Below are 12,331 nucleotides of genomic sequence, written 5' to 3' on the forward strand. Positions count from 1 at the left end.
CAGAACTTTCCATTAATTCCTGTAGTCTAGCTCTCTGCCATAATTACATTACCTCCTAACTCCTTTGTACAAATATTGTTGTGGTTATTATTACTGATTACTGTATCTACTACAATTATACTTATAAAAGCTGTTTACAGTATTGCAGCCATAATAATGCAAAAGAGCAAAATCAGATGACTTTAATGGTGGATGTTGTATAAAATTTTGAATGAACTTATATAACTGTCTTCAGCTGCAAGTACTTACAGTGGGAAAAGACCAGAACAAAAGAGTAAGGAAAAAACTTTGTTTTAATTCAATGACTGTATTGAATCTTAGGTTTAAACTTGATTTTTAGTGAATCATAATTTTTTGAACCTGTGATCAAAGCCTTCTGTCTGACCTAGAATATACCATTTCAATTCAAAGACAAATTTTGTTAAAATTTTTTCTGTTTTAGCTTAATTTAAGAAAAAAAAAGAAATCTTTTTAAATAAATCTTTTTTAAATTTTTTTTAAATCTTTTAAAATAAAAGGTAACAATTCCTCTGAATTAAAGTATTTCAAGTTTTGAATTGTTTTCTGGAGCCAGTATAAGTTTGTAAAATATTTCAGGGTTCCCAAGTCTCATTATTTTTCCCCAGAGTTTTCACTGAAAAATTTCAGCCAGCCAGTAAAACAAGAAGGGATAGAAAGAGAAACTGAGGTACAAAAAAGTTAAAATAGTTGTCCAGCATCTCATTAGATGGATATCAGTATTACAAATAGAAATTTCATCTCCTGCATCCCTCTCTAGAGTGAGAAACACTAAACATTAAATTGATAAATTATTAGATGCAAAATAAATGTCTAGCCATAATTGTTATGAGCAACAGAGGTCATTACAATTACTAGAACTGTTTACTTGGTCTCTGAAATCTTGTTCCTTCCTCCCTGATACAGTCACAGGTGAAGCCCTAGTTGCCTGCTCCATCTTCATGGCATAAGTTAGCATGATAGAAAGGTAATTTTATTTGTATCACTGTCTCTTCAGAAAGTCCCTCCCTCGTTGTCGAAGAATTAACAGGATGCTTTCAAACGAGTCAGCACCTCCTCCTACATTCAGTCGCTCCAATTCGCAGGCCTCCATGGACAGCACTTCTATGGAGGACTTTTGGTGTGAAGTGGAGAGCATCAAGGAGAGCAGAGAAGATGGATCTGAAGAGGCAACAGTCTTGGAGTTCAAACCTGCTGATGGTGAGCACACAAACACCACTTCTTCCTTATGCCTTGGCTTTGCCTCCTCACTAGAGTGTCATGCCCTGATCTCCTTTCTCGTGTCACTCGGTTTAAGCTAAAGTACTAGGCTGGGTCACTGTAGCTCTGCTTCTGAACATCACAGTCAATCACTGGAAAGAAGCAATAATTCACTCTGGTTTATAACTGGAGCTGGTAATTAACTTCTGAAGTAAGGTGTTTTTGCATTGACTTTGTGCTTCAGGAGAACAGATATGGTGTAATTCATAAAGGAGGGGCACTCAATGAAAGCTAAATCTCCAGCATTAAATAGACTAAACCAAAACATTTAAAGTGAAATGATTTATTTTGTTAAATTTATTTTGTTAATAATTCATTTAGTATGCTGGAATTTTAAATTTTTTTGCTTTTGGTAGGATATGATGCAGAAGTTATTAAAGTCTTGAAGAATTTTTTTGTTAGATATTGTTTAGTGCTATAAGGAATTTGATAACTGCCTGTTTCTATGAGATTACCCAATTTAGATATAATTCAAGAAGAGTTTAGAGTTTAGTTCAGAGGTAAGTCTGAATATATGGATGCCTACATTGTTCAGACTCCCCACTTGACCAAATTCATTCATCACTTATGCAACATATCCTGAAGGTATTACTACCTCATTCTGTTATCTTAACCTTTTCCTTTCTCTTGTTTTGTACTGTATTTGGAAAACCACGTAATAGTCTGTGCTGGCTTGTTGCAATACAGCTTTGTGTTAGATTTGATAACATGTAGAACGACAGTTCACATTTTTTTCCGGTTTTGACCCCATTTACAAATGCATTATATTGTGCAACACAAAATACCAGGTGTTACTATAGGATGAAAAAGAATTTCTTCTGAGGTCATGACCCACTGATAACTCTTTCTGGAGAACATCTTGTGGCTCATGGCTACTAGTCCAGTAATTACTGATCTAGGGATAGATTTTGAAGCAATGGTGTGTTCTTTCCTTGCAATTATTAACACAAGAGATTATGGTTTTTTTTTACTTTGACACGCAATGGGATGTCATTAGTTCTGCTCCCAGGAAGAATGGTGAAAAGGGGGGAAAAGTACTACATTATTAATCAAACAAATATGTAATCAGTCATGGTAAGTAACTTACACAGAGGTATCTAACTCCAACCACATACTGTTCCCATTGGAAACACCTCCCACTCACTAGTTCCCAGTAGGGCTCTCTTGGAAGCCAAGGGACAAGACCGGTTCACCAGAAATCTTGGTCTGCTATGAGGGTTATGGTCAGTCAGCTTAAATCTAAACTGCACTCCTGTGTTCCTTATTGGGAAAATTCTTGTCTGATCATACTCTTTAACTTGGAGACCTTAGAAAGAAGTTGTGAACCTCTTGATGTCTCTCCTTCATTCAGTTGTCAGCATGAACTGACAGGTGTCTCTGACTTGTCTGCACCATCAGGAGAATGTCACAAATCTGTGAGTTACCAAGCTGTGTAAGTTAGTAGGGAAAGTCATTTTCCAGAAAGTTTTCCATCAGTTTCATTGCTGCTGAACTAAATCTTCACAACAGCCCAAACTCTGCTGCAGTCCTATGTTACCCTTTGCCTGATTACACCTCATTACAATGCATTGATTTTTTTCCCCTCTGACATGAATTAAAAATGAGACTACAAGTCAAAATGCAGTACATCTCCACACTTCACTTACCTTCGTTTTGTTGTTTTAAACATATATATGAATATATATGTATCGCATACACTCACACACAACCAGGAAATGTTTGTCCTAGTTATTAAGATCAGGAATATATTCAGTAGGGATTATAAATCTTGGAAGTTCTATTAAGGTCCTAACAGGATAATTCTCCTTGCCAAATCAATGTGAAAACCCTTGGGGCAAAATAAAAACAAATATTCATCGCCCTTTTGAGATGTCTTTGAGAGGAAGGGATGCAGGATCCTTAAAAAGAAGGCCAAAGGATGATAGCAGCCAGGCACCACTGATACTGTCAAAACCACCATGTGGTTTGCCAGACAACATGTGCAAGGGACAGACAACAGCACACTTACTCTGCTGATGTTAGTAAATACAATCAAAAAAACCCAGAAGATTATAACAAGTGACACAAGGGGTGAAAATGTAGGGGAGGAGGAAGACATGGGGTATTTAAGATGTCTGTGATGTGCTGAGCTGCTTTATAACTTCATGTTTCAAGGCTGGGATGCTGTGCATTGTTTAAGATTATATTTGTGAGTTATTTCAGGTTATATCTGAAATTCAAAGCAAGGCGCACCTCTTTCCTAGCAATCTCTATGAGAAAAAGATAATTACCTTCTCAATTATCTGTTTGTCTTCTGGTGGAGCAAAATCAAACACAGTATCAAGACCCTGCTGTATAAGTAGCTAACACTATCAAAATAAGATTTGTAAAACAACATGGGGACTTTTTAACCTATATTTAAAACCTATGTGACATAAAATTTTGAGGTTTTTTTAATGCATAAATTTCTTCTCTTTGATAGTTTTAGTCCTCTGATTGTTGTTGCTATTTCTTAGTCTATTGTTTGTGAGCGGTTGGAACAGGAAGAGGCCAAAAGCCAGAGAAAACAAGTGGTAAGCAGGCAGAATTTCATGTCTGCCTTACTATTTTTCATAGCATCATGAAAAACAAGTTTGATTAAAAACTCAATACTTGGAAAGAATATGTCAAGACAAAAGGTAAAATTAATATCATTAAAAAACTGAAACGTGAACAGATGTGGCTCCAACAGCAGCACACAAGAATGAGAAGAGACCTTCTTAGAAAGAATAGTGAGGAGGGAAGTTCAAAACTTACAAAGATGGGAAGGGAACACTGTCATCCTGCCTGGGGATACAGAAAGGATAAGAGCAGAGAAGCTGTTTCACTGCATACAGGGCTGGTCACACCCCTGGCTAACACAGAGCAAGGGTTTTAGAAGCAGCTATTTTTGTAGAGCTTTGTAAAGAGGCAGGGCAGTTAACAATGAAGTCAGTGATGGCACATGCATAAGATGCTTTTGCTTGTCCCTACAGCCCAGTCCTGTAATTTTCTCTTTTGTGTATCTAGCTGCCAAAGTGCAGCAAACTGGTGTCCATCAATCAGCCTGCATTCTGATGTCAAGAAGAGGCAATAAAGGGAGAGTGGAAATACCAACCTGCCATTAAGACCAGCACTGGGACAAGAACAATAAGCGCATTGACTAGTTGTTTTATAGAATATACTGCAAATTAATCCATTTCCTGTTTGACATGTTTATTTGTAGTACCTCTTCTTCAGTTAGAGCTGTAATGAAATTAGTGTCCTGTCTCAAGCAGCATACTGCTGAGCTAGGATTGCTCCCAAAACTGAAATGAATGACCTCCAAATCTCCTATGTGATGAGAGACTGTGACTATTTACTTTAAAAAGCAGACAAATAAAAAAGCAATGACAGCAAAATTTAAAATCACTAAATGATTCAGAGAAGGCAGACTGGGAGCTTCTGCTAGTCCAGTAATGACAAGGCATATTAATTTAATGTAACAGGTAGCAAGCTAAAAACCTGCATTGGCTTTGCCTGGACAGGTTTTGGTAGCGGGGGGGACTGCAAGTGTAGCTCTGTGAAAAGATGCCAGAAGCTTCCCCCATGTCCAATAGAGCCAGGATAGAAAACAATTTTTCACACAGTGCCTAATCTCACTAAGGAACCAGTTGCAGTGTTGAAGCAGCTGAGAAACAAGATTCAAGATATTAATCACTAATTAAAATACCAAGAAATGCTGGGGTGTACAGTGCTATTGAGTCTTAAATTATTAGAAATTAGGATGATACCTAGCATGCAAGGATGGCTATTTTGGCATATTCCACCCCTACCTGATCTCTTTGATACCTACCCCTTCCTGAACCTTGCTCTTTAGTAAGCAGCTCTGGTTCTTAATCAACTTGTTCAAAACAAGCTGCTGGACTGGGTGGACATCACCCTTCTCTCAGTGTGGCTTCTTCACTTGGAGTCTGACTACCAGCTGGCCCTCTGACATCCCTGGTTAAACAGGGAGATTCTGAAGGAAATCAGGGATAAAAAGAGAGTTTACCGACTGTGGAAGAATGGGCTAGCTACTTACGAAGAATTCAGGAAGACAGCTAGATCATGCAGAAAGAAAATCAGGGATACAAAAGCGCAATTTGAAGTTAAATTAGCCACTTCTGTTAGGGATAATAAAAAGTCCTTCTATAAATACATTAATAACAAAAGGAGAGGCACAGAAAACCTCCATTCTTTGAGGGACTTGGAGGGAAACATAGTTAATAGAGATGAGGAGAAGGCTGAGGTACTTAACACCTACTTTGCCTCAGTTTTTACCAGTAGGACAGGTGGCCCTCAAGGCAACTGGCCTCTGGAGCTGGTAGACAGAGATAGGAAACCAAATAGTCCCCTTGTATTCCAGGAGGCAATAGTTAGTGACTTACTGAGTCATCTGGATCCTCACAAGTCTATGGGACCAGACGGGATCCATCCTAGGGTAATGAGGGAGCTGGCAGAAGAGCTTGCCAAGCCGCTCTCCATCATCTTCCAACAATCCTGGCTCACTGGGGAGGTCCCATATGACTGGAAGTTGGCAAATATCACCCCAATCCATAAAAAAGGCTGCAAGGCTGACCCGGGTAACTACAGGCCTGTCAGCCTGACGTCGGTGCCTGGCAGAGTTATGGAGCAGATTATCCTGTGTGAAATCACACAGCAGCTACAGGATGGACAAGGGATCAGACCCAGCCAACATGGGTTTAGGAGGGGCAGATCCTGTTTGACCAACCTGATCTCCTTTTACGATCAGGTGACCCACCTGGTGGATGAGGGAAAGGCTGTGGATGTGGTCTATCTGGACTTCAGCAAAGCCTTTGACACCGTCTCCCATAGCATACTCCTGGAAAAGCTGGCAGCCCACGGCTTGGACAGGGGCACTCTGTGCTGGGTTAGGAACTGGCTCGAGGGCCGGGCCCAGAGAGTGGTGGTGAACGGAGCTGCATCCAGTTGGCAGCCGGTCACCAGTGGTGTTCCCCAGGGTCAGCGCTGGGCCCAGTCCTTTTTAACATCTTTATCGATGATTTAGATGAGGGGATTGAGTCCATCATCAGCAAATTTGCAGATGACACCAAGTTGGGAGGGAGTGTCGACCTGCCGGAAGGCAGGAGGGCTCTGCAGAGGGATCTGGATAGACTGGAGAGATGGGCTAACTCCAATGGAATGAAGTTCAACAAGGCCAAGTGCCGGGTCCTGCACTTTGGCCACAACAACTCCCTGCAGCGCTACAGGCTGGGGACAGAGTGGCTGGAGAGCAGCCAGGCGGAAAGGGACTTGGGGGTGCTGATCAACAGGAGGCTGAACGTGAGCCAGCAGTGTGCCCAGGTGGCCAAGAAGGCCAGTGGCATCCTGGCCTGCATCAGGAACAGTGTGGCCAGCAGGAGCAGGGAAGTGATCCTTCCCCTGTACTCTGCATTGGTGAGGCCACACCTTGAGTATTGTGTTCAGCTCTGGGCCCCTCAGTTCAGGAAGGATATTGAGGTGCTGGAGCAGGTCCAGAGAAGAGCAACAAAGCTGGTGAAGGGACTTGAGCACAAGTCCTATGAGGAGAGGCTGAGGGAGCTGGGGTTGTTTAGTCTGGAGAAGAGAAGGCTTAGAGGCGACCTCATCACTCTCTTCAACTACCTGAAGGGAGGTTATAGCCAGGCGGGGGTTGGTCTCTTCTCCCGGGCAACCAACAATAGGACAAGGGGACATGGGCTCAAGCTCTGCCAGGGGAGGTTTAGGTTAGATGTTAGGAAGAAATTCTTTACAGAGAGGGTTATCAGGCATTGGAACGGCCTACCCAGAGAGGTGGTGGATTCACCATCCCTGGAGGTTTTTAAAAAGAGATTGGACGTGGCCCTTAGTGCCATGATATAGTAATTGGAGTTGGATCAGGGGTTGGACTACATGATCTTGGAGGTCTTTTCCAACCCTACCTATTCTATGATTCTATGATTCTATGAACTGAGGAGATTTATACTCTTGCCTTAGGCGTTAGCTTTTAAGGACCTTGCTGTGTCAGGCTTGCTACTCTGTTGCCTTTTTCACACACCTATGCTGATGCACACGTTAGAAATGCCTCTTCTTTTCTTCTGGTAAGCCTCTCCTATGCAGGCACTGACAAACTGGAAGTGGAGAGCATGTTGACAAAACCATCTTTACTTGCACTTCTGGCCTAAGAAAGGTTGGAATTGGAGTCTTGTCAAGGTAAAGGCTATGGCAGCAGTCCATCATGCCATCTCCTTTCCTTCAACCCCCTCGCCCTTCTTTGCCAGGCCTGGTAACACACTCTCTTCCTTCACAGAAGGGGAGCTGGAGGCAGAATGGCTGCAAGATGTAGGTTTATCTACATTGATCTCTGGAGCTGAAGAGGAGGATGGCCAAGCTCTGCTGTCCACTCTGACCAGAACTCAAGCTGCTGCCGTACAGAAGAGGTACAACACCTACACTCAGACCCTGAGGAAGAAGAACAAGCACACAGTCCGGGATGTGCGAGACATCTTTGGCACCAATGACTCTTCTGTAAGTATCTCAGTGAACGCCTTTGATCTTAATTTTTATGCAATTTGCAAGTAACTCACCAAAGTTTCTGCCAGACAGGAACCCTTTTCTGCTGACAGTGTGCAGTCAGCCAGTGGCAGCTCCTGACCCTAAAATCAGACTTTTAATACTCTATATGCTACGTTTTGAGAAGAAGGGGAGACACCAAACACAATAGATGGTGCAGTTTTGCAACTAACCTGTAACATAATGTTGTATCTGTTACCAGTCTTCCTCCTGCAATCTCCTACCAAGACTAACATTTACTCCTTTATGTTTTGGAAATTGGTGAGTTTCTCTTGGCAGTTATTCAAATTTTTGGTGGCTTCTGGGGACACTTGCTATTTACTCAGCAGTCTCAGTGGTGAAGTAAAACTTCTCTAATGAAGCAACTGGGGTTCAAATATGCATAAGCAATTAAACACCTGCTAGCATGATTGCAACTGGTACACTGGCAGTTACATTTCACTTACATAGCAAATGAAAATCTATTAACTGTTCATTTGCTTCATGGCTTCAGAAATGAACATTACCTCTGGTGGTTTCTTCTGCTTTTCCCTGAGGATAGTCCTAAATGAACCAATTCCTAACACTACATGTTTTGACTCTGGTGAATGCAGTAAACTGCATGAGTTTAGTCCGATGCTCAAAGCAACATGCATGATTTTACCTTTGTCACTCATGATATCTTAAATGGGAGTCACCAATAAGCTCATAGTCTCACCTTTGAAATTAATATTAAAGTTTTTGCCATCACAAAACTCCCAAGAAACTCTTTTTCATTATGATTTTTCTTTGTCCTTTTCTGTTTGTCCTATCTTCTCCTCAAGGCTTGGCATCCTGGATTATTTAAAACAAACAAACAAAAAAAGGGAAACAAAATTGTAGCTTCATAGTTATGATAAAATTGAAAAGATATAATGGCCAGAAAGTTAACTTATTTGTCTCCAAATTTAAGTATCTGGATTCTTTTGAACCTCTTACGGATGTCCCACAAATACATCCAAAAGTATCCGGTAGTTTCCTGTGGTCAGACTTTCTTTCCTGAGAAATAATCAGGCATGTTTGCATGAACTTTAAAAAGCTGATGGTTCTTCTAATTAGATTAGCAGGCTTCTCCTGATTCAAGTCTTTGTAAACCTTAATGTGTTTAAAAAACCTAAAGTTTCCTAATACAATTCAATCAGAAAAATAAATGTTGTACCTGTTCTCTCAGATGGGCTCATTATTGATGCATTTTTGACCTGCTTATTTTCTACTTTCTCACTTTCTAAAGTTTCTCACTTGCTAGAGGAATTTGTATCTTCAGAGCCAATTGCCCTTCAAATCACTTTTTTACTTCCTCTGAAATTCAGTTCACTTACTAGTTCTGCATTTTATCTAAAAGATAAAATCAAACAAGTAATTAAGTCTTCTAATTTTTCTTCCCCCAAAAATACGCAGTTACGCAGGTGCTTACCTAAACGCAGATGCACAAATACAACTGCAGAGCACATCATCACTTCCCTCCAATAGATTGTGACACAGATTGTATTTCTAAAAGACTGAAAGCTTCCCAGCACCCTTTTAGTTTTCCTATTGACCATTGCTCCTATCTCTGCTGCTTATTATGGGATTTAGGAACTTTGTGCTAATTATCAGCTCTTCAGGGATAAACACACTTCAGAAGAGCTTGTGTTCCCGACCTAAGGGTTTCCCGAGCAGTTTTTGTTAGGGGATATCAGCAGTCCTTCGCGCTCTGCTGCGTCTTTGGGCACGGCACTACAGCTGATGATGAATCAGCTTAGGAAAGAGATCCGCATTAAAAACAACCCAGCAAAAATAAAAGAGCGACAGGAGGCGGGAAGGGGCAAATCTTTTCAGCATAGCTGCTGAAGAGAGGCTGGTAAGGAGGCTGCTTGAAATGACATGAAGTTTTGCTTTCCCATCCTGCCTTTTTGTTGGGAAGGAAGAAGTAATCATGGTGCAAATAGCAAAACAGCTCTAATTGTTTCACATAACTCTATAATCCTCCCCATTAGGAGGATGGATTTACACCTTCTTCCCAACGACCTAAGAATTGCAAGAGCCTAGAGGGATGGGTTACAGAACGGTTTACTGTCTTCTGTGGCTAATGATGAGATAAAAGGTGATTAGCTCAGTAAGGTCACCTGAGATGAGATTTAGGGGATCACTAAAGAGGCGTAAATAGTTGTCATCTGGAGTGGGGGAAAAGAAAGATAGATTTGCCCTAGTTTTTTATCTCTGTTCTGAAAAAAAAAAAAGCCTCCCTGCTAGATGTTTTGCTACTACTGCCTGGTGGCCAGCCTCTGCGGGAGTCAACGCAGAGCAAAGGCTGGTTTTTCAGTCATCCTGCCTTGAGGTCCATCCCCTCAGGGCAGAAGTGTTCCCTCAACAGACAAAGTGGACTCAAATAAAAGGAAATGCAGCCATTCCTCATTTTGTTTGGATTTTTTTCTTCTGTTGCCTATCCTGGAAAGGTGCCATGATCCCTGGGGGCAAAATGCCTCCCCTGTGGTACATCACCCTTGCAAGAGCCATGCCTTGGAAGAGCAGCCTGTCCGAGCTGAGGTGCTTTTGCTCTGCTTCAGACAGGTCTACAGCCAGGAGCCTCGACTGACAGCCGCAATACCGAGTTTTAAATTGGATGGTTTGTTAATCACTGTGGCCTGATTTTTCTTACTGCTGGTACCCTGCTGCTTCCATCAGAAGCCATTGGCATTGCTAGTGCTCAAAGCCTAGAAAAATCAGCAGAATACAAATGGACACATACACACACATTGATTTTGTTATTGGAGAGAGGAAGTGCATCATGCTCATTAACAGCCCAGCTCTATGCCTTGTGAAACTCCTTAAGAGTTTTTAGAATCGTTTTACTTCAGCAATGCATGAGAAAATCATGTCCTGATTAAAGAGGAATCACTAACCCAGAGCTATTTGCATGAAAAGGTGTTTGTAATGACAGTGCTTGGAAATATGAATATATTCAAAGCATTGGCAAATTATGTCCAGACCAGAACTATAAGGTTATCCTCCTCTGCCTTTATTTCCCTTAGCTGCAGGGCTGACAAAAGAATTTGGTTGCTTTGGTGCTCCAATGATTTGGTTTTACATCTTCTACAATGAGGGTAGCTACTAAAGAACTATCTACCTCATCTCCAACTTCTCCTTGCTCTTCTGATTTCCTCCCCCCGTTGGAAATTCCTGTGTACATAGTGGCAGTAAACAGTGGGTTCATTTTTAATATACCTAATGAATCACTTTCAGACAGAAGTCAGGGTATGAGAAGCTTCACCTTAGCTGGAGCCCCAGCCAAATGAATAAAGCTGTTCCAGTTTAGTTAAGGACACAATTTGACTCTTGGTCTTTCACATTTATTAAGATCTTCCACTGTTTTTTATTCTTTTTTTATAATACAAAAATAATCTGGATCTTTAAAATTCATGTATTGAAAAGGTTTTATTCCCAGTCTTCCCTTTCTTTTTGTCATATTATCTTAAGATTTTAAAAAAGTAAAATGGGGGGTAAGGAAGACATTTTCACAGAATGGACATAGATTTGGCTTCTTTGTACACTCTCACTGTGGAGGCTGGGAAAAGAGACTGAGAATATGACATTTTAGCTATCCCTGATACTGTGCATGGTCCACATTATTCTATAATTGCCAGAAGCTAGAGCAGCCCACAGGCTGTTGCAAGCCCTGATGGGTGTGAAGCAGAGGTGTGCTGTCTGCTCCTTTTTGCTGACTCTGTTGTGCTTTAGGGAAGCGGGTTACTGCAGGTGCTTCACTATTGACTTCAGCCTTGTAACAAGGCTGGAAGTATTTTTTTCCTTAATAAACTTGACTCATTGTAAATCTATTCTGAAAACTGTCAGAAGGGTCAGACATTCTGAGCATTGAAAGTAGATGAGAGAGTTGCTAATGTTTACCATTAATTTCTCCATCTGGATCTTAAGCGGAAGCATAAGTACTTTCATGGTTGATTTTCCCAAACTGCTGAGACAGGTCTAACCATCCCCTCCACTTCCATACTCCCACCTGAAATTTATAGTATTTTTAATGTCCTGAAGCTTTTTATGTAAATGTTGTGGGATTTTATCATAAAAGCCTCCTATAGTTCTCCTTTTTAAAAAATCAATGGTCCTTACAGTCTTCTGGCAAAGGAAGTCCAAGTGACTCAAATCCTGTTTGCTCTCAAGTTCACAGGCTATTGAATGGACTCTCTCAGGAGAGATTTTATTCATGTTACATTTGACTTTGTTACCCAAATAGCTCAGAGGATAAGGCAGAATAAAACAACTGCAACATTATTTCAGGCTTCCAATTGGAAGAGCTGCCTGTCTTTTAAATATATGACATTTTTTAGCAGCCTGAATGTTGCTCCTGTGCATTGGCTACAAACGGGGAAGACAAAATTTCTGCCCTGAGGCATTGCTGGTTGTTGATAAACAGCCGATTTAGTAATTTAAAAAGCAATTTAAAGAGCAGGTGTTGAGGCCTCATGGGGTC

At 41.1% G+C, this 12,331-nt stretch overlaps 1 protein-coding gene across 2 annotated transcripts in view; it reads left to right on the forward strand.

Annotated features, from left to right (window-relative positions):
* ARHGAP28 (Rho GTPase activating protein 28) overlaps window positions 1-12,331 on the forward strand; it is a 77,997-nt gene that overhangs the window by 40,286 nt on the left and 25,380 nt on the right. For both annotated transcript variants that reach the window (XM_027676295.1, XM_027676304.1), the window contains exons 2-3: window positions 1,016-1,218; window positions 7,586-7,803. In XM_027676295.1, coding sequence (XP_027532096.1) covers window positions 1,016-1,218; window positions 7,586-7,803 — 421 coding nt within the window. The remainder of the gene's footprint in view (window positions 1-1,015; window positions 1,219-7,585; window positions 7,804-12,331) is intronic.

This window comes from Neopelma chrysocephalum, unplaced genomic scaffold (genome assembly GCF_003984885.1).
Source record: "Neopelma chrysocephalum unplaced genomic scaffold, ASM398488v2 Primary Assembly neopelma1_22, whole genome shotgun sequence".
Lineage (NCBI taxonomy): Eukaryota > Metazoa > Chordata > Aves > Passeriformes > Pipridae > Neopelma > Neopelma chrysocephalum.